This window comes from Pseudoliparis swirei, chromosome 3 (assembly GCF_029220125.1).
Source record: "Pseudoliparis swirei isolate HS2019 ecotype Mariana Trench chromosome 3, NWPU_hadal_v1, whole genome shotgun sequence".
Classification (NCBI taxonomy): Eukaryota; Metazoa; Chordata; class Actinopteri; order Perciformes; family Liparidae; genus Pseudoliparis; species Pseudoliparis swirei.
In genome coordinates this window covers 12,328,719-12,355,195 of record NC_079390.1, presented here as the reverse complement: position 1 = coordinate 12,355,195, position 26,477 = coordinate 12,328,719, and the positions used below count along the sequence as shown (strand labels likewise).

At 44.6% G+C, this 26,477-nt stretch overlaps 3 protein-coding genes across 11 annotated transcripts in view; 2 read left to right on the top strand and 1 right to left on the bottom strand.

Moving 5' to 3' along the window:
* specc1 (sperm antigen with calponin homology and coiled-coil domains 1) overlaps positions 1-8,938 on the top strand; it is a 73,836-nt gene extending 64,898 nt beyond the window's left edge. For 5 of the 8 annotated variants that reach the window (XM_056411420.1, XM_056411422.1, XM_056411419.1 and 2 more), the window contains 3 exons: positions 3,045-3,161; positions 5,242-5,301; positions 6,619-7,837. In XM_056411420.1, the coding sequence (XP_056267395.1) occupies positions 3,045-3,161; positions 5,242-5,301; positions 6,619-6,813 (372 nt within the window). In that variant the 3' untranslated portion in view covers positions 6,814-7,837. Of the gene's footprint in view, positions 1-3,044; positions 3,162-5,241; positions 5,302-6,618 lie in introns of those variants that run through there. The other 3 variants (XR_008831243.1, XM_056411423.1, XM_056411425.1) reach the window with 3 other exon arrangements.
* A 926-nt stretch (positions 8,939-9,864) lies between these two features.
* adora2b (adenosine A2b receptor) lies at positions 9,865-19,850 on the top strand. Of its 2 annotated transcripts, XM_056411428.1 has the most exons (4): positions 9,865-10,023; positions 10,249-10,325; positions 10,459-10,924; positions 17,100-19,850. In XM_056411428.1, the coding sequence occupies exons 3-4, from the start codon at positions 10,575-10,577 to the stop codon at positions 17,830-17,832; spliced, it is 1,083 nt and encodes a 360-aa protein (XP_056267403.1). In that variant the 5' UTR covers positions 9,865-10,023; positions 10,249-10,325; positions 10,459-10,574; the 3' UTR covers positions 17,833-19,850. The 2 variants fall into 2 exon arrangements, with proteins under 2 accessions (XP_056267403.1, XP_056267402.1); XM_056411427.1 differs by lacking the exon at positions 9,865-10,023 and having other exon boundaries at positions 10,172-10,325.
* The window catches only part of zswim7 (zinc finger, SWIM-type containing 7), a 24,038-nt gene continuing 15,405 nt past the window's right edge, over positions 17,845-26,477 (bottom strand). Inside the window, exons 4-6 of the mRNA XM_056411430.1 lie at positions 22,157-22,261; positions 20,252-20,369; positions 17,845-19,454 (exon numbers count right to left, since the gene is read on the bottom strand). Of these exons, the coding sequence (XP_056267405.1) occupies positions 20,259-20,369; positions 22,157-22,261 (216 nt within the window). The 3' untranslated portion in view covers positions 17,845-19,454; positions 20,252-20,258. The remainder of the gene's footprint in view (positions 19,455-20,251; positions 20,370-22,156; positions 22,262-26,477) is intronic.

Below are 26,477 nucleotides of genomic sequence, written 5' to 3'. Positions count from 1 at the left end.
TTGGCTCTGGGAAAGTGGAAACTGTTTTCTAACTCGATAGTAAGAAATGATCGTTAGATACATGACGTTAGATACAGCCCTGTTTGCATGTTTTGTAAACGATATATAAAGTCAATATTCCATTAAATCTACACAAACCTCCCACCACGTTTTTTACTTTTCCACGAACATCTTATACAGCGAGATCTTTCAATTAAGCCGTGTCTTTCTTGGTCACCATTAAAAGGCAGAGAATCAGTCCTGTAGCTTTGGCCCCTTCGAGTCTGGCCCGTCTTCGTCTACATTTTGTTCCCTGATGAAACTTTCAAGGCTCATTTTCACTTGAAATGCATGCACAGAACTTATCTACTTCCCACTTGGAGGCAGACCAAAGCAAATATAAGCCTCTACAGATCAACTTGACATGAACTCTCTCTCTCTCCCCCCCCCTTGTCCAGTCATCCTCTGTACAATCCCCTGCTTCTCTCTCATATATTCTCTTTCTCTGAGCCCTAAAAAGCCTTTTGTGCCGAGTGAGACGCTTCCTGTCGCTTGATGCTGTGTTTGCTTTTCTGAGCCGGCTCCCAGAGAGCTGTTGTCGTCCACTGCTGTTTTAGCAGTCATGCCTCTCCCTCTTTTTTTCGACCCCGAACGAAGCCCAACCCCCACACGCAACCCCTTTCCTGTCCCACTCCAACCCTGAACTCCAACCTACCTGCCCAGGCCTGGATTAGGGCATCAGTTCGCCTCAGATCACCCAGACACTCACTCTTACACATACATGTACAAACTGCCCTCTGCAGCCTCTTCAATCATCTTATTTGTGATTGTATATATTGGTCTAAGTGTCTATCGGGTCTGATCAACCTCGATCACTCCCTCTGTGAGAGAGTGTGTGTCAGTCTGCACTGCACACACACAGTGCCAATAGGGCTGGTGATGAGCCAGCGAGGAGAGACGGGGGGAGTTATGAGAAGAATGTGGGATGACATGACTGCACAAGTCTGCCCTCCAGACATAATAGACGGGCACTGACTGCTGGAGAGGAAACTCAAGCTTCCAAACACTCTTGTTTTCAGCCTTTGTTATACCATAAAAGGATTAGTCCACCAAAATGTTATCTGCACAATAGAGATCACTTTTGGGCTCGATGTGAAACATTGCTGTTCATTCATACTAGTGCATGCTCGTATGGAAGTGTTTTTTAGGACTGATTCTTGATCGCATACAGATCGACTGCATTGCATGACCAATGATAGTGTGGCTTCATTTAGATAAACCAGCTGATCCCTCATATCTCGTTGTGACTTCCCTGAGGACCCAAGTTAGACAACAATGGTTGGCTGCACTTTGACTTTTATCTAATCCGATTTAAGGCTCGTAGGTGCTTGCTGGCATGATACAGGGCATGTTCAGTTTCAAATTTAGCGAGATCTTTAACAGTAACAAAATTCAATATGTACTGTATATTAATATAGAAAAACATTGCATCATTTAACAAAACATAACATTTGAAAACATTTAATAAGACGTTGAGTCAACAGCCGTGCTAGCAGTCGTGGCTACTCCAACAGGACATGCCCTCACCTCCAAACCACAGCAAGTGTTAAAGTGAGGTGACTGTCGTCCATAAAGCCAGAGCAGACGAGTTAAAACAATCAGAAATAACAAATCTGTCATCAGCTCATAGAAGCTCAGCGGATATTCAGAACTGCAGTGACTTGAAGCTGTGATTTTTAATTATTGTACTGCTGCTTTCCCCATCCTATCAGGTAATAAACTGCATTACCCATCTGTGGATCAGTCACTAGTTAGAATAGCTCTGGTTCTCAGGGCCAGCAGCCCGCTGGCTTGGAGCCACAGTGAACAACACATGCTGCATTTCCAATTTTTATATCTCACTCGAGCCAAAGCTTTGGCACACTGCTGTACCCAAATATATTTGATGCAGTGCAGTTCATGCCAAACAATAAAACATGTTTCTAATCCCCTTTTAACAAGTCTTCAACATGTGCACATTTAACTTTCTGCTTCTTGCAGTATGGTAACAGGACCGCAGGGCTTCTTCTCTTTATAGACTCAGTTCCCAGCTGGGGCTGTACCACACACATCTGCATGCCCCGAGATATTAACGGAGAAGCAATTTAATGCAAACAGGGGTTTCAGTCTGCACACACCTGGCCACAATCAGAAAATAGAGTTTTTAGGTCAGTCCACCAATTGGTCCAGACTGAAATATCTCAACAACTATTGCCTTTTGTAATTACCAATCATGGTCCTCTGAGGATAATCTCTGACATCTCCTTTAGCCTCACCATGATGTTCATATTGTGTTATAATGTGCAAAACATCTTTAAAATTATTATTATTGAACACAGTACATGCATGTCTGCATTTTCTTTGAGTATTTCCACCTATACTTGATGGACAAGGAGCCGACCGCTGTAACGTCCCCTGGTTCAGCGTGGGCTTGGCTATGGGAGTCCTATGAAGCCTCTGAGACACACACTCCTGATCCGTGAGAGTCTCCCTGACGGAGAGCCCCGTTCCCAAAGCTCAGGAGATTGATAAACGAGAAGACACCGGAAATAACTTATCTCTCTCACATTGAGCCTGCAATGCCAAACAATGGTCCGGAGGTTGTCTTTCCTCTGAACTCTGGGCTCTTATCAGGCCTTCGATACGCTGTAAACAGGCTATGGGCTGACGATGCTCTGTGAATAGCAAACACACACACACACAAACACAACCGACTGGACATGCTGCTATGCACGTTCCTCACACAGAGGAGAGATCAGAAAGAGCATCTGAGGCTTCATTGGGATCCAAGAAGAATAACCTCCCAACATCCTCCACAGGAAACACGACCCAGAACCACGTACAATAGCATCCACACTTTGTTTCTTGTGGTTTTATGACTTGATGGCTTTTTTTCATGTTGTAAAAGGGCTATTTGTTCTCTCACACAAATAATGCGCACTTTAAGCTCATTATCATTATGTGATATTGATTTTGACTTGCCTGTAACTTCTATCTTTTTTTTCCACTGCCCTTTGTCTCTACAGAATATTGACGTGACCAACTTCAGCAGCAGTTGGAGTGACGGCTTGGCTTTCTGCGCCCTCCTTCACACATATCTGCCTGCCCACATCCCCTACCATGAACTCATCAGTCAAGATAAGGTAAAAAACTACAGGAAGAATGCATAGTCAGGTCCTGTCTCAGTCCCAACAGGTACTGCAGTGCCTCGCCAGCATGTGAAAGGTCCAACTTAAGCACACCAAAGTGATCAGAAACCAACGTCTTTATAACACATACAACAGGTTTTATGCACGCGCTCTCTCCTCATACGTCATTGTGGCAGCTGTCTGCTCGGTGCGTGTGGGAATAAATATGTTCACGAACAGAACCTTGGTCTCGTCGTTCATGGTTGAGCCTTGGAGCTTTTGGGGGAAACCCACGGGTAGCGGCGTGAGAGTTGCTACACTGGCCAGTGTTGCAGACCGCAACACTGCGCCTCTGCTCACTCTCCTGCTCCACTCTCCACTGAGAGCTTTTATGAGCGCGGCCCCGGCTGCTGACTGATTGCCAATCACCAGCAGCCGAGGCCAAATTGGAGACAGCTGCCACAGTCATATTAAATGTAGTCTTTCCTTGCACACATACATCTCCCATCACCAGATCTAAAGGCTGACTGCCTTGGTTGTTTAGATTCAGTTCTCACTGGATCGTGACACGAACGCACATACTTTTATGATCATGTGCGAACTCAATGGTTTCTGATCTGTTCGGATAAGAACAGGGAGGTTAAAATAAATGTCATAGAAATGTCATGTTATGTTAGAATGAATGTTATGATATAGTTTGTCATAAAAAGATCATTGTTTGTCATAAAAAGATTATTTCATAAGAAATTAATAGTAAAAGTAGTTAAGTAAAATAGTAAAGCATCATAAATAGTCAACAAATAGCATAAGCAAAGAGTCATTGTCAAAAAAGAGAATAAAAAAGGTACAGTTTATGTTGTAAGAAAGGCATGAACAATATAAAGTATAGTATAGTTTGTCAGAAAAAATTATTGAAAAGTAATTGTATAGAATGTGAGAAAAAGTCGGATGGAATTGTTAAAATATCTCACCTTGGAGTAATACAAAGTCACAGTATATTGTGTCGAGATTAATCATACATAAGTCCTAATATAGTATGTTGAAAAAAAGGCGTTAAAAAGTAATTGTAATGTATGTCAAAAATGTAATTGAAAGGTCATTGTTTAGTATGTTGAAAAAGGTCGTACAGTCTGTCGTGGATCGGCTATAAAATCTAAAGTATGTAATGTCATTGAGAAGAAATAGGTTTGTTTATCGGAAAAAGTCATAAAGAGTTTAGTAAGTCGATACAAGTCATCGTATAATATGTTAAGAAAAGTGAATAAAAAGTCATCGAAAAGTAATAGTTCCGTCAGTCCAATAAAAAATTATTATGTCATAAAAGGTCATAGTATTAAACCATTAAAAAATCATGTCATAAGAATATCATGGTGTATGTAGTATTCCTTAAAACTGTTATAGTATTTTAGAAAAAGTTATTGTATAGTTTGTTTATAGAGGCCTCTAACCAGGCCTCACATATCCTCACAGATGAGTCATATCGGTGTGTGAACGTGAGCCACTCGCAGACGACATCTCCCTGAATAATTCAATAGAGCCCTGTTGCCTCTAATAATTCTTGCTGAATGACTTTTCCTGAGGCCCAAACACCCAACCTCGTCCCAGTCTAATCTGTTCTTCCAATAATCCAATTACTGCCCTCCTCTGCCCTTTAACATCTTTTAAGCAAACAATGTGACAGTTGGATTTATATTTTAGGTTTAAAAAAATAAGTGCGGGGGGGATTTTTCTACCACTACAACAAATTGTCATCATTCATAATGTCTAGTTTCACATGTCTGTTTTTACTTCTCATTTTCTTTCTGTGGGGAAGTGACAATGCAAAAGTCTCAAGTTGCACCAGAAGCATTAAATCTAAAGAAATGCATTCAATGGGGTTGTTGATCAGACTCACAGTGTAGCTGAACGTTTATCAAATAAACATAGTGACATAATAACGCACTGAAAGGCTTGTGCAAACAAACATGTGTTGCGGGCGGTCTCCTGGGTGTGTGCGGGGGTTTGTATGTGTGTGTGTGTGTGTGTGTGTGTGTTGCCTTTCAAACCTCCATGTGTGGTGCTGCAGGATGACATCCAGCCATTTGTTTTTCTTCAGGACCGGAATCTGACCCTGGCTTTCCAGGCCGCCGGGAGCATCGGGATCAAACCCTCTCTGGTGAGTTGAGCTGGCACAGACAGACCTCACACACAAACACACACACACACACACACGGATGGCTCAGACAGATAACACAAAAGGACCCTTTGATTAGACAATTGTATACAGACAAACTTTCAGGATGTGAGATGCCCCACAGACATTTAATCTGGTCGTTTCTCCTCCTGTCTTGAGCTTAACTCCGTTACCGAGTCCCGTCTTGCTGGATTGCCTTGAGCCACCACTGCGTGCTGGAAAAGTACGATACTTTGCATCAAGAGAAAAACTAACCTAATTCATAATTCTGTTACAATTTGACTTTGATTGGCTTAGTTTGTTCGTAAAAATATTAGCATATCTTCTTAGAAATTACTTATGTGAGCATGCATTCCTGCTTCATCGCAATTCTTGCTGAGAGTTTGATAATAGATACTCTGTCATATCTGTCCAAAACAAAGACAGAGCCTTGAAACCGTTAGCTTAGCTTAGCATAAAGACAGGAAGCAGGGGCGCTAGCTTGACCACAGGTATAAAAAAAGGATCCCACATCTTGTGTCATTAGCATCTACGTGGGGGGACATAAATGTGTGAACATTTTCATAAAAATCGTTCCACAAGTTCCCAATATGCGTGCATTGTTTAGCAAAATGTCAAACTATTCTTTTAAGAACAACATTTTCAGTTTAGATTTTTCCTTAATGTTTTAAATAACATATTGAATACTAGATAAGAAACGATCAGAAAGTTGTATTGTTTATTTAAAGCTTAAATAACTGTCGAACACTCTTCATCAGGACTGCGTGGGCGTGGTTTGATCAGATCGGGTTGACAGTAGCTTCACGACACGGGAAAACAACCTCATTACCCATCATCAAACTTGGACAGAAATGTTTTGTTTAATCCGTATTGGTGCTGGACGGCTCGTGACATCTCTGAGCCCCGCCCACTTCAAACCATTGAGAGAAAACACACAAATCCAGAGATCTCTCATGAACCAGAACTGAACCGTTTAATGGTGATACGGGTCAAGAGAAATAATCTGCTGATAACAAACTGCCACAAACATTATCAAGAAGATCTTGATTCCCTCTGAAAGTCAGACTAAAATAACTGCTATGATACGACTCAGAAAACAAATCAGTCCGACAGTTTTCTCTCAATGTGGAGGAGCCAGCTGGTCGTCAGCAGGGAAGTGAATTGGGCTTAAATGTTTCACTGAGAGCAAAGGTCACACTACTTATTAATTCTCCGTAGCGGGCTCGCGGTTACCAGATATGGGAAGCTTGTTCCCATGCCAATGACTTTCAACTTTTCAACTGCTCCTTTCTGTGCCAGAACCGTCGGCCACAGCCCAGAGAGGAGCCGATGGTTCTCCCGTCAGGAGGTTGGGACATCATGGGAGTGACTGGACTGAAGTTCCTGTGTGACTGGGGGAGCTCGACATGGAGTCATGTGAAAGCCTGTCTGACTAATCTCCATCAGCCCAGTGGCCAAGTTCTTCTCTCACAGTGGCTGAAGCACATTTTCTGAAACCCACAGCATTTTATACTGAGCGTTCATTTGTCTGAGTGAACGCATCGGTCTGACAGAAGACACTGGAATGATGTTTCTGTATGTGACGTCTCATTGAGACTCACTTAACCCTTGTGTTGCCTTCGGGTCAATTTGACCCGATTCAATGTTTAACCCTCCTGTTACCTTTATATTTACTAACATATTTTACCCTTGAGGTCAATATGACCCCAGCTATTAAAATCTCCAGAAAATTATTAGAATTAATATTGTTTTCCAAGTTTAAGTGTGAGGTACTTTATGTTTGTTTGTTGACTCCCGAAAGAACACCGACATTAAACATTGAATCGGGTCAAATTGACCCGAAGGCGACAGGAGGGTTAAATATTGAATCGGGTCAAAATGACCCGAAGGCAACACAAGGGTTAAAGGAAGCCCATTAAAAACAACGACCGCAACAAACACCAGTTTGTTTTCACAGGTTTCTCATTGTCAAGGCTCAGCGAGTACTTTATATGGAAAAGGAATGGAGAACACCAAATAAAATAAAAAATGAAAGTACACAAGCATGTGAATAAGAAACCACTATTAACTGAAAAACAAATGTACATCCCCTTCAACATCTTGTTGGCCACCTGTCTTATGTTTCCTTGATGAGTTCCTCCATCAACAGTGAAGAATGCAGAAGTGTTGGTGGTCCCTGGGTCCGGTCTGTGAGCTGCTGCACGGTCTACGTTCTCTTGCTCAAAGCTGATTGGACTAAAGGGGGTGCGGTGCGGTCGTATTAAAAACCTTTTAACATTCATTTGTGTGGCATTTGGGGGACTCTCTCCACAGGAGTGACTTCACGATGACGCTGCTCACATCAGATGTTCACAGGGAAAAGAAACTCCGATCAGAAGATCGTCTCAGATCTCTTGGATTGTAACCCTCACACCTCTGTCTGTGCTCGACAGGACATAGAGGAGCTGATGAAGACGGACAGGCCGGACTGGCAGAGCGTCATGCAGTACGTCTCTCACATCTACAAGTACTTTGAGACCTGACGGGGGGAGAGGAGCCGGAGACCGACCAATCGGAGGCACTGCAGCGCCACGTTTACCTCCCAGGCCGATGGAATGCTGCCACCTGGACTCGTCTCCGGCTCACTGCTCGACACCGGGGACGTGACCGAGGAGTTCTCCGTGTGGAGGGATGTCAGAACCCGTTGTCTCGTTTCTTAGCGGGACACTAAGCGCGGAGGCCCACACCGACAACGACTGCAGTGAGGAAACGCGCCACCTTTTTGACGAGCTTCAAATGTCAACAGAGCATCTGACTCACAACCAAACGGACCGACACTTTGTGGTGATGAAATACATTCCAGGCCTTGTGGCAGCGTGACTGAGACAGGATTCACAACTGATTTTTATTTTATTTTTGTATACCTCTCTATTGACTTTGAAAGAATTAACTAAATGATATTTTTTTCTAATTATCAGTGTTGTGAATCAAATGCTCGGGGTGTGGTTGTGTTCAACATATGCCAAATCGTCTTCCGAGACCCCTAACCTCCTGTCTGGGCGGCAACATGCGGGAGAGGCCGTGTGGAACCAGACTTTGTTCCGTTGCTTTAAAGAAATGGACCGGTTCTCATATAGATGCTTATTGTGAACGAGCTGGAGGAGTCCCTTGAGAGGATTTCGAACTGACGGGTTTGAGGAGAATTGAAGCTTCTATATTTTTCATCTTTGGTTGTGTGCAGAATATAAATCAAACAAACCCCAGCTGCCATCCGTGGTGAGAAACTAAATATGATTCAAGGGTTGTCAGAAGCATCGCACGGTGTTTTCTTCACGTTTTCCATCAAGACTGTCTCAACAACTATGGAACTGCAGCTGCTTTGCAAAATATACATATTTGGCATTGTCATGTTAAATTATGATGGAGATGAGGACTTTGACATGTCAGAGAAAAGCCACGGCGCCTTCTCTGTGGTTTGATGAAGACAAGCCTCCACTTGTGTTTGGGAAGATTAAAAGTTATTTATTTATTTACAAGACTTGTATCCTGAAAAGTGAAATTGTGGACAGTTTTCTTTTCACAGATGTCAGATTTGGAGGCACGGTGGATGGATAATGCTCAATAAAGGATTTTCAAGTTTTATGTTCAATTATTCACTTTAAAAAAAATGATTATTCAGGTTATGTTTTGACACAAAGATGCTGAGTTGAGGCACTCCTCTTTTTCAGAGAAGGCCCCAGCTGTGTGAGTATTCCTAAACTGCTTTTCCACTGTTCCCACAAAGCTGTGTGCCAGGTTGTGAAACATTTGGGCACGTGGGACCACTGACTGGAAAATCCTGCCTGCTTCCCACATCACACCTTTTCTACTTAAACACATTTCGGCAGCAGGTAATCCATAATGGAAATATCTTTACACAATAAAATGGGTTTGCCATTGCCATTCAAACAAACTTTGTCTGGCTCTCAGAAATATTATGTGCATTTTCCTCTCTTTAAAACTGATATCCATATTCATATATTACCTTTTACTCTGAGTTTATGTGTTTGCATCAGCCGAAAGCGAAAGCTAAACAATAATCTGCAAACATTAAAAACGCGAGTAAATCGCCCGATTGAAACCAGGTGCGGCCATGTGTGTGTGTGTGTGTGTGTGTGTGTGTGAGAGAGAGAGTGTGAGTGTGCGTGTGTGTGAGAGAGTGTGAGTGTGCGTGCGTGTGTGTGCTGTACAAACACGGCAGCGTTTACAATAAACGAAAAGCAAGTGGAGGCGTCGCTGAATGGCATTAATAGCGCGCGTAATTACGCACAGCGGCACGCTCGTTTGAGATTCCACCCCCATCGCGCTACTTGTAACCGCGTGCGCGCGTGTTTGTGTGTGTGTGTGTGTGTGTGTGTGCAGTGGTGTAGTGGTCCCTGGAGAAGTGGGTATACTCGCGCAAAGGAGAGTTGTTGACGGGGGGGGGGGGGCGTGCACGGATGAGTGTGCTCATCCGTGTGCGTCCGTCTGCGCGCAACACGGCAGAGCTCCGATGCCGTGCTGCGCGTATCGCTCTGCCGTGTGAGAATTTTTTTTTTACTGGAGCACACTCCGGGGGCCAGTCCAAAGCAACTCGGGGACCGGATTCGGCCCGCGGGACGCCTATTGAAGAGCCCTGCCATACACCAAAGGATAAACGCCCTGTTTTATAAATAATGCGCACCAGGCACCAGCGGTGATTGAGAAGTGGGTATACGCAATGCTGACTGAAGAATAAGTGGGTAGGCTATACGCCGTATACCTGCGTGTACCCTGGACTACACCACTGTGTGTGTGTGTGTGTGTGTGTGTGTGTTTGGGGCGTGGCTTCTGTGCGTAATTGAGGGAACATTTTTCTTCTTCCCTTTTCTTTTTTTGTGCCTCTTTACTTTTCTGGCGTTTCCCCTTCCACTTCAAAACTGTCTGGGGAAGTTGTGCGACACACTGCGCTGCGGATCTACGGATGCCGCTGAAGCTCTCGCAGAGAGACGATGTCCTGGCTCATTAAGGTAAGCGGAAACATCGCCCCGTGACTTTCTGTCTGTTCCTCGTGTTCGGGTCGGATCCACGCATTCCACGCAGCTTTCAGACAACTGTGTGATGCAAGAGCTGCCTTAAAGGGAATTCCTTTCTTTCCAACAGATGGCTGGTTCTGCAGCTCACACTTGTGGGATATTCCTGCACTACAGCAGAAAGACTTATTTTCTCCTCTGTGACTAGAAGCAAGCGCGTGTGCGTGTGGACGACCGTCCTCTGTTATGCTCAGCCTGCAGGTTTTAGTTGCTGAGATGAATCCGCTCTACATCGTGATTGAAGTGGTCATTGCTGTTCTCTCCATATCGGGCAACGTGCTGGTGTGCTGGGCCGTCGCGATCAACACCACTCTGAAGAACGCCACCAACTACTTTCTGGTGTCTCTGGCTGTGGCTGATATTCTGGTGGGGTGCCTCGCCATCCCCTTTGCAATAACCATCAGCCTCGGCATACATCTGGACTTCTACGGATGCCTCTTCTTGGCCTGTTTTGTCTTGGTACTGACACAAAGCTCCATCTTCAGCCTCCTGGCTATTGCTATTGATCGATATGTGGCCATCAAAATTCCTCTGAGGTGAGTGCTTTCAATTATTTGTGGACTAATGTTATTTTTCTCATCAGACAAGCTAACAGGGAAGATTATGAAAGAGAAGAGTTTTTTATAATCAATTATAAGTTAATTAAGGACTGTGACTTAAATGAAAAGCGCTGTGGTGGTTTACTACTAGTTAATACACAATGTGTCAAACTCGCAGACAAATGAGTTGCTTTAATCCCATCTCCCCAAGACAGACCTATACATGTGCATACGTCCCATATGGAAAATAATCAAATTGAGAATCTGCAAGATCAGTATGTCAGCTCTGTGATCTCAATCAGTTTCCTGTGAGCAGTATGCCGTGTGTAAAAATACCACAGTTCATATTCAAACTGGGAATGATAATCCGATAATACCGGCCAAAAAATATTTGAATCTGGTGTTGGAGACAGACTTGGCAAACGCTTCGAAGTGACGGATTTTTAACCTTTGCATTTGCATACAAGAGACATCGTCTTAGTCATCTGACGCCTCCTGCAGCTCGTAAAACAGATGTAAAGCTCTCGAGCTGTTTGATGTGACACACCAGGAGCCGCCTGCCGGATCAATACCTGCCCACACTGTGTCACTTCTACAGGCCGTGATGGCAAAGGCCACCGGAGGCCCCTCTGAGCTGCCTGAGGGGACAGAAATTAGCAGAGACAGCCAGTGAGATCTCCGCGTATTGATGAATATACGCTTTTATTATCAGATTGGAGTTGTCTGTCTCTAGGTGTTGTTGTTTTGGGCATTTGGGCACCATGTTGGAGAGTTGTCAGTTGTGTTTTCTCCGAATGGCGACACTCACTGCAGTGATCGTTGTGGGATGTGGTTCTGGGGGCGGTTTGTGCCGTCGTTCACATTAGGCTCAAACGCTGGCAGGAAAGGACAATTTGACAATCGTCTGGGATAAAAGTCGTCAACCAAGTGGCTTGTAAACAATCCACAGTTGTGCTTCTATTGTTGACTTACAGACAGAAACCAAAGCTCATATTCTGCCTCCTCATACAGTAAAACACGCTCATAACTTTCCATTTTATAGTGTCCTCTGAAACAGAAACATAAGACCAGTTTGTACGTTCAGCTCAAATGACATGTCCACAGTGATGTGTGTGTGTGTGTGTGTGTGTGTGTGTGTGTGTGTGTGTGTGTGTGTGTGTGTGTGTGTGTGTGTGTGTGTGTGTGTGTGTGTGTGTGTGTGTGTGTGTGTGTGTGTGTGTGGCCAGTATGCAGGCCTTTGGGACTCTCAGACTAAAGTGTTTTCACAGATGTTTTTCTTGGACGTGAAAGGCCAAAGCCAGATCTATTAATGAGATGACAGCGGTGCACACCCACTCAACCCGCTCCCTTCACTTGGTTGCCATTCCTAGAAAAATACGCTCCAGCCATGTTTTCCCTCTGTGCTGGTCGGGCTTTCTAATAACCTTTATCACATAAAAGCGCCCCCCCCCCCCCCCCCCACCCACAGCAGCAGCAGCAGCAGGGTGGTCAGTAAAAGTGGGCTCCGTCATTCTAATGCAGTTCGAGGGTCTTCCTGTGTTTGTAGCGGGTGTGATACGATGTCATCCTCAATGTACATCCTGCTGCCGTGTTTCCTGAATAATGAAAACATTTCGAAAAGTTCCAGAGCCAGTGGAGGCTCCTCCGTTGATGGGTGGAGAGGAACACAAGAAGCTGGTGGTGAGACGCGTCCAGCTGCAGACACAAAGCGACACCGAGAGCTGCTTCAGGAACGCAGCGGGGCGCTGAACTCAGGATGGTTACTGGCAGGAGGTTAAAGAAACTGACCACAGAATGCATTTTGTGAGGGAAATAACTCACTTCAGTGATGAGCCATAAGGACAAGATTAGATGTACCGTAACGTGTCTTATACAACTTGTTTTTTAGAGTCACGCTCACAAATGCAATTCATAATGCAAATGCTGAACAGCTCTGTTTGCATACACACACCCCGGAAGGGGGTCACCGGACAGAGGGGGGCTGGCACACCACTGATAAATAATTGAGTGTTGGGAGTATTAGTTATTAAGACGGGGCTGCTTTTTATTCGCGCTCTGAGCTAGACTGGGCTAATGATTGGAAAGTGCTTTTCCAAGTGTTGTTTGATTCACAGACATATTAATTTCATATTACGAGCAAGGTTTTCTGCTTCTGAAACCACGCGTTGATGGTGCATACTTCCTGTCTGTGCTATAAAAGTCTGAGGGATTTGCCGCATTTTTAACCCACTTCCTCACAGCCCGGCTTCATTCTCGTTTCTTTCAGCCTCTAATGGGATGGCTTTCTTTTTATTGTTTTATTTACATATAAATCCCACGGAAAGCGATGAATTGGTGGTGTAGCTTAAAGCTCCAAGGCACAGACGTTCCAAAACATCCAAAAACTGAAAAAAAGTGAGAAAAGGGCATTACAATAGCACTGGGTCGATCGTTATGGTGAACTCTGTCCGGAATATTTATATATATATATATATATATATATATATAAATGCATCATGATTAACATGATTTAAATGTATTTATATATATATATATATATATATATATAGCAATATATATATATATAGCAATACATTCCTTCCTTTTTGCATATTTTCCCGCTATATGGTTACTTATAGCTCACTGATCGTCTACGTCAGTGTCTGCACAATCCTGCTTTTTGTTTTATTTCTAAGTGACGAGGCAGAAGTATGACATGCCTGAATCACACAAGGAATGTGTCCACGGTGGCAAGCCATAACTCTCTGAATGTACATTTGGGGATGTGAATAAATATTGCTTGGCCACTTCAGGAAACCGCTCCTCACTCCGGGGAAGCGAGAAAGAGTTTGGTTGCAACTTTGGCCTCGGACATCCCGGCAACACACACGCTGAGTGTAGACAAGGATCTTTAGAAATGCAGAGGACACTTCTTAGTGGGATGGGACACGACGACCTTTTGTGACTTGTACCACTTCCAAACGTTTGTGTTTTCCAGTTTACTTTGGACCAAAACTCTGACATCCTAGATAATGACATTATGTCAGACTGTACTATACTGAAATGGCATTCTACACTATGATGTTATTTGTGTGTATATATAAGTGGAAATAGTCACCATGATGTTTTATTGTTGTGAAGGATAACTCCATTATATTGTAGCTCTCCTCTCTTATCTGCGGCGAGTCGCAGGAGCAGTAGACGAGAGGACCTCCTCCTCCTCCTCCTAAGGGAACTATGGACATAACTGCCCATAATCTCTGGTCCTTCACACTGACACGGCCCCTCGAAGGCTTCAGTGTGTCACTATGGTAACACAGTGTCTTTTTGGACTAACGTCTTCTTGTAATTTGGTTGATGGTGTTATCTGTGCTAAAAGAAAAGACTTGTTTGTCTATCCTTTTTGTAACTTCTACAATATTAGTATTTATGCAGGTTCATAAAAAAACAAGAAAGAAAACGTCTATGTATCATTCAGGACCTTCGTCAACTCATGGTGTAATACCTGCCGTAATGTAGTAATTTCAGTGAAATAAAAGCTCATAAGGCAGTAATCAGCACATAGTGTAAGAGAACCATAAGCGTGTGACGTGTTTGGTGTAATAAGTTATGACATAATAAGAAAATGATCATTCTAAACTAAAAACAAAAAAACAAAAATTATACGTGTACTTTCAGACATTTTCATCAGTTTTAAAAAGGGTCCACAGCTTTTCCCGCCATTCTTGCCAAAAATGTTTATCCACTGAACTTGAGTTTCAGAGTTGGTTTTGTGTGTTTTGCATATTTGTGTTTCTGGTTGCACAACATTGTTCAACACTTCCCAAAATAAACATTAGCTGAAGAGGAAATATGCCTCTTGTGTGACGTATCTAATGCAGTGGTTCTCAACCTTTTCAGTGATGTATGAAATATGTATACGGACCAGTACCGCTCACCAGCGCGACACATTAGTGGTTGAAAAAAATATTTAATACAAAGTTCTGGGCCATCAGTGTCTGATTTAGATTAGAATATATACAATTAAGTTTATGAATTTACATTTACATTTAATTGAATATGCATTAATTATCTATTTTTAAAAGATTTTTTAATTGATACCAATTTTAAATATATTTAGAAAAATCTCCCGTACCCCCTGGAGTGCCCTAATGTACCCCCAGGGGTACACGTACCACCATTTGAGAACCACTGATCTAATGTATGAAGTGTTCCCAAACTTTAACAAATAATTGTGATAATTTGTACATAATGTAATAACGTATAACATTATTCACTAAACTGTTATGTTATGCACTCATAGTTTTATTACATTATCTGTGGAGTTCTACACTGAGTTTTTAATTAATTTAAATTATTACATTATTCAGTTATCATATTATGACTTATGATATTTTTGTAACCTTTCTTATGACATAATATACCCCAAAAAATAAAGACTGACTTTTCCAAACTCCAGACTATACATTAAGACAATTTCAGAGCATATAATACTATGTTGTTTTTTTACATAATATACTCTGACAGTTTAACGACTTTTCATGACATACACACAGACATCCCTTTGGCCCGCAGGCTGTAATTTGAGTACGAGTGTAAATACCAAGAATTCTTATGACGTACACTTTTAATGGTATAGTATTCCATGGCTATTTGAAGACATACTATATATATATATATATATATACTCTGTCATGACATTCTGTGACACGAGTGGTCCATTGTCTGTTGGAGGTGCTGCAGCGCTGAGGGGAAGAGGCCGTTTGGAGTGAAGTTGATATGAACTGCATTCAATGAGCCTGTAAAGACCCTCTGAGGGCGCTCAGTGCAACGCAGCGCCAAGTCTGCTCTGTTCACAAGATATGTGAAGCACACACACACACACACACACAGACACACAGACACACAGACACACACACACACACCAACTGACTGGCACTTATAGCTTCATAGTCAGTTATGAACCCTTCAACAACTTAACACATATTTAATTTTCCACACACACATGCATATACATATATATTTATACACACAAGTGCTGATATTGTGTGACCATGTAAGGTGCAGCTGTTTTTTCTGTCACGTCCAGCTAAAACTGGCTTTTGTGTGTATTACCATGCGGCCGCTCGCCTGATGCACTTTGAGGAAACTGCTCCGAGTGCCGTTCATGTGACGGACAGTTGGAACGACAGTTGCGTGAGTCATCCCCGAGTTCCGCCGTTCATAATTTCATGTCCCATTCTGGTGAGTGACGAGCTTCATGGAAAACATGCGGAAGCTGTGGATTGATCTGATACATAACAGTCATCCCTTTTTATCAATGGTGAAAACTAACAGATGGAACGAGAGTGACGGTCTCGGCATCAAACAAAAAGAAGCACAAAGATGAGACAGAAAAGAATAATAAATGAATACCGATAAAGTCTTCATTTTAATGCCTCAACACCTCAAGCAAGGTGAGTGTAATTTTAGCAATATGTGTGTTGAGTGAAGCCGTCAGCGAGAGACTGTCAGCAGACCTCCTGCTTTCATTGAGCAGCTGACAATAAGCTCAGATGTAACATGAAGATTAATAAAGCAAGATGTGACGCAGGTCATACCGATTAAAAACACACAAACTGCTGTTGATTTGAGGGTGCATTCATGCACTGGCGTGAAGCTCCGGCATCTGAGTGTCAGGTCCATCACTGGGACGTTTAATGTTAACAGTGTTCCATCTTCAGGAAATCCAACATCATTGTTAAAATGAATTTTGAAGCTTTTGGGCTTTAATGCAGATCTCCGTCCAAGTTTTAATGATCAACGATAGGATGGATTCGCCTGTGTCAGAGGGAATGGACACTTGCCTTTTTGCCTTGCCGTTTTTGGTTTATGCTTTAAAGTACAAATAGTTAAATAAATAAAAAGGACTGTGAAGATAATATATTTTCTACAACACATGAATGCACCACGTCACAGCGATTCACCGTGATGCTTCATGTGGTCTGCCTGACTCCAGCCTGTATGAGGCCGATGTGCATCGAGGTCACAGAGGGAGCTGCATCAGAATAATGTGAGCCGCCGCCAACAGGCCGACATCAGCCTCACGCTCGACGAGCAAAACTACAGACACTCCTTTGAGTGTGACTCTTGTCCAAAACCTCCACGCTGGGGAAATGATTAATCCGGTTGCCTGTGCTGCGTCTTTCTCCAGGTACAAGGAGCTGATGACGGGGAAGACGGCCAGAGAGATCATCGCCATCCTCTGGATCCTCTCCTTCGTCATCGGCCTCATCCCCTTCTTCGGCTGGAACTTGAAGTCCAAGAGCTGCGGGAACAGAAGCTCCGGGGCGGACAACGCCACGAGCGCCGGCCTCGCGTCGGAGCCGAGGGCCGCCGGAGACTTCCTTCAGAGCTGCGAGACCAAGTGCTTGTTTGAGAGCGTGGTCGACATGCAGTACATGGTCTACTTTAACTTCTTTGTGTGCGTGCTGCCCCCGCTGCTCATCATGCTGGGCATTTACCTGAAGATCTTCACCGTGGCCAGGAAGCAGCTGAGGCTGATCGAGCTCAAGTGCGTGGGCAACGGGGACAGCCAGAACCACGGGCTGCTGCAGAAAGAGATCCGGGCGGCCAAATCCCTCTCCATCATCGTGGGACTGTTCGCCGTCTGCTGGCTGCCCGTCCACGTCCTCAACTGCATCACGCTGTTTTACAAGCAGCCGCAAAAGCACGAGATCGGCATGTACGTCGCCATCATCCTGTCGCACGCCAACTCCGCGGTCAACCCCATCATCTACGCTTACCGCATCCAGGACTTCCGGAACACCTTCCGCAAGATCCTGACCCGGCACTTCCTCTGCCGCCGGGAGGAGCCGTACCTGAGCTCCAACGGCAGCAGACGCACCAGAGACCAGATCCACGTGACCATCGACCCTCTGCTATAGAGAGAGCTCCATGTGTCGCTTTCATTTACACTGAGGTCGATATGTTTACAGAGCGAGGGCAAGATGTGAAGAACCGATGTCAAACGCGCCTTGAATGTGGACATTTATTTATGAGTCAGGCAGTGTGATGTTGAGTGGAGAGTCTTATGTGACCCTTTTATTGTGAAGGATTTCTGACTTTTATGTCATGTTGAAGCTAATTGGATTTGTGGACTGTGAAAGGATCCAAACTACATTCTAAGATGCTATTTATCTTTCTGAATCTCAACTCTAAACACTCCTTTTTGCTCTGGTATTTTATGTCAGTGTTTTAATTTATTTATTTGAAGATCAAAATCACTTTGTGTGGCTAGATTTGTACTTGTGGATCGACAGTGGTAGTCGTCCATATTTAGGTTATTTCTTGGCTGGTTTCCCCTCCGTAAACTCACGACCGTCACTGGATCGATATACAAGAAGGTTTTCTCTATCGATACTATTTTTATAGCAGAGATGTGAGTTATTGCTTCAACTAAGTGCCAGTGTTGTTCCGCTGCTACACCTGCGTCGACAGCGGGATCAGAAACGACCCTCAGACATACTTAATTACAAGTGGGGAGGAGATGCAGGACACGAGACAGGAAGGCGTTGCCCGTCCCGTGAATCATCTCCCGTCCCCAAATGACCCCCTGTGGCTCAGAACATTGTTGTGGCCCCTAAATAAACAGCACGAGTCACACAGACCCAGACAAAAGAAGCAGTTTAGCGAAACACACCGGCGGCGGGGCGCCATATCGTTTCCATGTTGACATTTCTTCAGCCAAAAGCTCAGGAAGTGGGGAGATGATGGGAACCTTTATAGAACATGGCATTTTGCTTTGAGCCGTCAACGGCACATTTGACACTTCAAATCAATGCAATTTACGTTTCTCTGCCCTCCTCACCCAAGCTTCTGGTACACATGTATTTAATGGCTTACATCGCATAAAGCACCATTTACATTGCCCCCCCCCCCTCTCAGACACAGCTGGGCCCCCGAGGCTCTCATCGGTCCTCCAACAAGCTGCAGGGTTCAAAGACGCACTTTCCTTTGTTTAAGACGCTCCTGTTTAAAGGAACAAGCCTCGAAAACATGTTGCACTAAGGACTCAATTTGCTTTACTCTCGAATGCTAGTAAAAGAATGTCCAGCTGAAGCCCAAATAAAACATCATTTTGAATCAGGTAACAATGATGAAATGTTTTCTGAGGAACAAATTCTTCCTCCTTTGCACTCGACGGTGCTCGTCTGCAGCGTCGAGGTTTCACAATCTTGAGCTTTGTCCGTTTCTCTTGGTCATCGGCATTATTGTGAATGCTCCGGTGAGCTTATACAACTTAATACATCTGCGTGGGGGTGATTAAGCACACACACTAAATGAATTAAAGCAGTTTTGTTTGGAGCGTAACTTGAGAAAAAAAAACAAAGGTCACCTCGGAGCTTAACTACACAAATCAAAACACATTGCACTGATATTTTGTGTGATTCCCCGTTGGGTGGGCTTTATTGGTGGTCGTGTTGGTGTTTCAGAAGCCTCCGCTGCTTCACCGTCGCCCGTCATTTGCCGTTGTGTCCAGTGTCCCACCTCTAACGAACTCCAAGGGCTAAATACAGGAGTGTGCCAAAGTTTTAGTACATTCCAATGGAGACATCGATACTGTAACCGCGCTGTACTGTTGTGTCAATGTCTGTGTTTATTGATGTGTAACAATACGTACTGGAGGTGTCCAACTTTCTACATTGATGTCAAACAATTGCCTTCTTTTGTGATTTTAAAAAGGTGAGATGGACAATACCACGTTGATCCGGTTCAACATTCCTGCCTCTCATCCCGAAGCCCATCAGTCTGTCGTATGCTACGTGTTGAGGCTCCGCCTCCCGAGAGGCCATTCTGTCTGAACTGCAAGTGCGAACCGATACTGCTATTTAACATGATGCAACCTGTATGTATGGTGAATTATTTTGTTGATAAAAGGCAATGTTTATATTGTCACAGATCAGTCTGTATTCCTTAATTACAACTTTATAACACATGACGATTTATTTCTACATGCGACACCTCGGAAACACTGGAACACTCAAATGCTTCTGAAGTCGGGCAGAGGCTCACTAAACCTCCCTAATTGAGGCCGCTTCTGGTAGAAGAAAAAAACCCTAAAAATAACGCCGCACATTTTCGATGAACAGCTGTGCAGTTTCCCTGGAAACCAATGGAAAACTCTCCAAAAAGAAGCAACAAATAAAGCAACAGCTGGTGTCTTTCATGGAGACAAATCAAAGGGCAGAAACCGCGGCGGTGTTCTCGTGCTCCGGTCCTGTCCGCGGTGACCCAAAGTCTCCAAAACATAGTCTCTCTCTCTCTCTCTCGTCCGAGAGGGTCAACCTGCCGCCCTGAACACACCTGGGAGTCACATGGCGGCGGTCCCGCTGAGCAGCGTGGACATCTGCTGATCGGAGACGCTCTCCTGCAGCGTCCCCCCCGTGGCCTGACACAGGTACACGGCCAGGATGTGTTTGCACTGCGGAGAGAAGAAGAGCGCAGGCGCCGAGTCATGACACGCACGTGGCCGAGGTCATCGCCGACGCCACCTCGGAGCACGAGACGGCCCTTCAGTCATTTCAACACAAAGATCGAGAGAGGAGCCGACTGGCTCCGGCCGGCTGGAAACTTCCCACCGAGTAAACTCAAAGAATATTAGTCACAAAGCAAATGCCACAACAATTTCCAATATTTACATCAAATCATAAACACTTCTAAAAATGAAAAGCGCAGTGACCCAGCGGGTTATTATGACTGTGTTATTGTCCAAATGGATCGTTTGTGTAATGAAACAAATCCGGGGTTTAGCGACCACGTCGCAGCATGAATCACTGAACACACACAGAAGCGCCTCTCATCACTATTCATGTGTTAATCATTGACTTGTTTTCCCCCTCAGCCTTTTCAATGCATTAGAAATGACATTTCTTCCACACTAACGCGCCTGCAGATTCGTGTTTCACATAAACGATGAGCCGCAGGGCGCTGAATAGGACCTCGGGACAGAAGTTGGTTTCCTAGCTTCTCCTGTTGATTATATATATAGTGCGTTGGCAGTCGGCCGGTCCTTTAGCTCTCCTCTGGCCGCCTGCCAGAGCAGCTTGGACCTCGTCCTGTTGGAGTCGACAGAGCGGCCTCAGCGGGGGAGGACCGCAGCCTTCATGGTCAAACTCTGGGTTGTATTGTTTTGACTGGAGAGTTCAAAACAATGAGTCTTATTCTTATCGACTGCGCCCGCGCACATGCAACCACACAAGATCTCAACTGTTAACTTTATCTCCCAAAGCTATAAAAGTCTGACGAGGCGATGAGGAGTTTTATTTCTGTCTTATCATGGGGGCTGATATCTGTCTGGTGCGCTGATGAGGAGTCACCACGGTCAGTTACAGCCCTCTGCTTCTCACACTGATTTTAGCCGCATCCTCCAGGGAGCTGAGCTTCCCTGATACTCGGAGCAGGAGCACAGGCCGTTGGCTTGCAGATGCTTAGAGCCCCTCGGTGACCACGAGCCATCTGTTGCACACATTTCAACGTGTGCTTCGTCTCACTTTTAGACCAGTTTTCTCCAAAATACACAGCTGACTGGCGGGACACAATGGCTTCCGTGTAATCTGTGTGTAAATGTGCTGCTGTACACCCGGTGCACCGTGTGTACTACGTGTGCTTCTGAGTCGCTGTTCATATGGAGTTCCACAGACGGTCAGACATTTTAGTTAATTGGGGGTTGATTGAAGAGTAAGGATGAGCACGAATTGAATATTACACATAGCTGTAAAGGATAGAGCTCTTTTTAGGTGAGATGTATACTAGTATCATGAAGTATAAACAGAATCAACGTGTGATTTAAGTAGGGTTAGTGTATTAAAAAAACTGAACTTTACACAGCTTTACTACTTCTTTTTTTCCCCATGAAAGGGTTTTTTCTAGTTTTTCCTGATCCGATGTGAGGTCCTGGGACAGGGATGTCATATGTGTACAGATTGTAAAGCCCTTTGAGGCAAATTTGTAATTTGTGATATTGGGCTATACAAAATAAACTGAATTAAATTTATTTTTAAACCCTATCCATTTCTGAAATCAAATCTACACCGTTGCAGGATTCAGGTCAGAGATCTCATGACACTTTTTGTGATACATTACTTGAAAACATGGATTTCTCAAATAAAAAAAATTAAAGATGCATGAAAATCTGAGCAAGAATTGAGCATCACTGGTCAGCACAGAGGTTTGACCAGCAGCATGTAGGTCACAGTGTGTGAGACTCACCAGCAGGCCCTCGTTCCTGCGCAGCACGGTGTAGGCGAAGGCCGGGCACGGGCAGTAGTGACAGGACACAAAGCAAGTGTACAAGCGCCCCGAGCCGCCAACCACCTGCAACAGATTCATGCAGAGCACATTGAAATATGTGGCATCATAGAATCATACATGCATCCGTTTTGACATTCCTAAAAACTCCTAAATGTCAAAATAAATATTTGTTTCTATTTAAAATGTTCATTTCAAATCTAAATGTCTCCACTTATGAATTGTAAACTTCCACAGCAGAGAGTCCACACTGGGGATGATGCCGTGTCGTGACGAGCTGCTTCTTGTGTGAACTCAAGCTGTTGATGCAGTGGTGGTGTTTCACTGGGATGAAGGCATATCTTCCAACCGGTCAACAGATGTTCGTCTGAATGCAGTTCAACGTACTGCATCGTCTGTAATGAACTCAAATGTCGTGGGTAGCTGCAATCGATCAGCAGATCTTACGCACGTGTTTTGGCTCAGTCCACAACGGACACAACACTGGGAAACACGATTCAGAGTCTCATCAGAGTCTCTCACTCCATCGCCTGGATGTGCATCTTCAGGGGGACGGAGATCCAACTTGAATAAATAAAGCCACAAAATATATAAATCGCTTTCTCATCCCTTTTAGGTCGAAGGAGAACCTCATCCCCCTAATTCTTCAAGTTCTCGCTGCGGGGACATCCGGAGAAATTAAAATCCACTTACAATACTTTGATAAATTGAAGACTCTCTATTTAGATTAATTCCTCTGTATTTTAAAAATATTGTTTAACTTATTACTGGTTTCTGTTGTACTTGAATATCCTCCTGTATTTTACTCATTCATTTGGCGTATACTTTTGCTATTAATCATTAATAGTTATTGTGGCAGCTGTGGGGGTGGGGTCTCGCTCTCATAAAAGGAGCAGTTGAGGGAGAGTGAGCAGAGGCGCCGTCGTGTGGTCTGCTGAGTGAAGTGTGAATTGAATAAAGGATGTTCCCGAATACCTCGTTGTTGGTGAATCTCTGGTGCTTTGGGGGGAAACCCACGGGTGACGGCCATGGAGCTGTCAGTTATTTATTAAAAATAGGCATATCTTTTTAGCAGCAGCTCACTGTTTCCGTCTCTTCACCAGCGAACGTCAACATGTCGAGACCTCATGCTGTGATTTCCACATTTTTAGAACATCACAGGACTATCCCTTCTTCAATCATGTTTTGGGGTGGACTCCCCTTTTGCATCTTTCAAAGTGACAGACTAGTGGTTGGGTTGAAGGTGAGATTGCCTCCACCACCATCATCATCATCATCATTTCACGTAGGAGACGGGAAATAAACGATGCATTTTTAAACAACCCTCAGCTGAAGGAACTTCCGGTCCACGATGCTGGTGCTCATCTCCCCGGCGACAGACACTGATGTAGGTCTCGTTGTCGTGCACATGACACATGGGGACATTAAGTCGCTGGATTAGCTCGACACTTCACAATAACTCATGCCTCCCAAGATGGCAGAACAGGCTCCATTATTCTCCAGAGCTGCGATAAATTAGCTTTCCCTGTGACCTACACAAGCAAAAACGTCCCGTTTCTTCAACGTGACACTTCATTAATAATGACGGCACAAAGGAGAGGATTACGTGGACTTAGAGCACCTCGGTGGAAATGAATAAAGCACCATGCACAGCAGGATGGGGAGGAAAAGAAAGTACATCTGTGGAGACCAAGCCAAGGACCAGCGACAGTTTCTAAAGAGCCAAGTTGATTGAAAACCAGTTCAAACTTGGGTTGGCAGCTGACACCGTCAACACACACACACCACGAACTGCCTGGCAGGTGTCCTGGTGTCCAAGATGTGCCGTTCGGTCCTTGAGCAAAGCTCTGGCTCCGTCTCTGCCTCAAAACGCCGGCTCCCATGGGAATCGTCCGGGGGAAGCGGTCATGAGCCAGAGGAGCCGGCCTTTGGATGGCCCCGTGTCTGCTGTTTCCACGCCACAAACAAGGCCTCAGGGAACTTTAAAGCTCTGGGAAGTCGTTGAGATACGGAGGCTTTGCATCTGTACGGCAGCACACTGTCTCTGGCCGACTGATGGGTTCAGCTGCCTCTCACACAGCACGACGCCCCCTTTCCCAACTCTATGAAGACTTTTTTGTCTCTATAAGGTTGTCCACAAACTAGTCAAACTTGATCAGAAGTCGTTGTTTTGGTCAACCGACAGTCCAAAACCAAGATATTTCATTTCCAGTTCTAGATATTATTATTATTTTTTAAGAGAGCATATTTGGGAATATATCCTGAATCTTAGAAATAATTCCTAAGTTATAAAAAGTGTCCAATAATGTCTTTCATGTCCTGAACAGCAACCTCCATATCATGCTTAAAAGACCAAAGCCCGCGCCCCACAGAGGGATCGTGTCCATGCAGTCGGCTTCATTACCGCTGTGAGGAAACTTCTCACTCACGACTTTCCTCACAGGCCGCGTACACCAGCGAGTGTGAAAAGGTCACAGCGCGTTAAGAATGAGATCCCAGCAGTGCATTGCTATTCTCTCAGGAGTTATTCATTCCTTTTGAGGGAAGAGGAGACTGAATAACCTCGGCAACATGAGAAACTCCACTGTGCCTCACCGGCATAGAAATACCAGGAAACGAAGAAAGAAAAATACAAATGTTGTTAATTTATCAACTCCTTCAGCATCTCTCTGACACAGAGCGCAGCCAGCACACACGTCACTTCCAGTAAACTCAAGATGCTCCAAGAATACATTTGCACTTTGAACGCGGGTCGGATGTTTTTCTGGAAATCGTTTGAGACAATGTCCGCTCCGCGGAGAGAAATCTGCTCCGTCATCCTCTCCTCACACAGGAAATGTGCAAGGACTCTTGGCTGACTAATTGCGGTGGGGCTCCATCTTTTACGCAAGCCACTGCTTCCCAAAATGTCATCACTGCGTTCACTCTCTTCAAGAGGTTTAATAACGTTCTTCTAACTCACACTGCTGTCACACGCTGCCCAAATATGGTCGACCCAGAGGGGGAAACATACACACTGACGCCCAGACTCGCACCTTGCTCCAACTTTTATCTCTTAAAAATCAGAGACACGTTGTGATTACATGAAGGCAACTTCAACTGCAGCTCAATGCCATGCCAGCCCTGTTCTGGTTCCAGATATATGCAGGGCTCTCAAGTGTCACGCATTGAGCGTGAGACTCACGCATTCGGTCTTACGTCACGCACTCCCGCCACACATCGTATTTATCACGCTGAAAAAAACTCTCGGCTATTTAATGTTTTAATGTGCCGCAGCGCGCAAACATGAGCTGGTCGCGCTGCCCTCACCGTGGAGGAATCAAGCGCTCCCCTGGAGTTCTGCTGTGGTGCCACTTATCAGCCAATCAAAAAGAAGAAATGGGCTACAAATAAACCATTTGTTGCCCAGACATCGAAGTGTTAGCCGTTAGCCTCCGTCCGTATTACATGCGCAGGGAATTCTCGCACGCCATTGTTGTTTGTGTTTACAAATAAACTGAATTGAATTGAATTGAATCCCTCCACGAGCTACGGTGGAAGTCGCGTGTGACACCATCTACTCCGTTATCGCTGGGCTCCAAACTCAACATCCTGAGGCCTTCATTGCAATTTCGGGGGACTTTAATCATGTAACCGTGGACTCAACTCTGCCTGCTTTTCACCAGTTTGTGTCTAGCCCAACAAGAAAGAACAGGACAATTGACCTAATGTATGCTAACGTGAGGGATGCATACAAAGCCACACCACTTCCTCCCCTAGGGAAATCCGATCACAATCTGGTTTTCCTACAACCCAAATACACACCAAAAGATGCCCTCAGGGACTGCTTTGAGTCAACTGACTGGAGTGTGCTGCAGGACTCTTTTGGAGAGGACATTGATGGGGTCACACACTGTACTACTGACTACCTGAACTTCTGTATGGACATTGTTGCTCCCACTAAAACAGTGCGCTGCTTCCCTAACAACAAGCCCTGGATTACCTCTCATGTTAAACATCTCCTCAACATGAAAAAGAGGGCATTCAAAGAGGGAGAGCTGAAGACCATGCTGGGAGAGGCAAAGGACTCGTACAGAAGGAAGGTGGAGCAGAAGCTGCAGGAGAACAACATGAGGAGGTGTGGCATGAAAACCATCACAGGCTGCAAGAAGAGCGGCAGCACTGTGGAGGGGGATGTGGTGAGGGCAAACCAGTTCAACCACTTCTACAACAGGTTTGACAACACGGCTCCAGGTGTTCATGACTGTCTAACACCTGTTCCTGCATCCCCCCCATCAGCTGC

Coding starts and splice junctions, on each gene's coding strand:
- adora2b (XM_056411428.1), top strand. CDS start 10,575: ATGCTCAGCCTGCAGGTTTTAGTTGCTGAGATGAATCCGCTCTACATC. Junction 10,925..17,099: donor GCCATCAAAATTCCTCTGAG/GTGAGTGCTTTC, acceptor GTCTTTCTCCAG/GTACAAGGAGCTGATGACGG.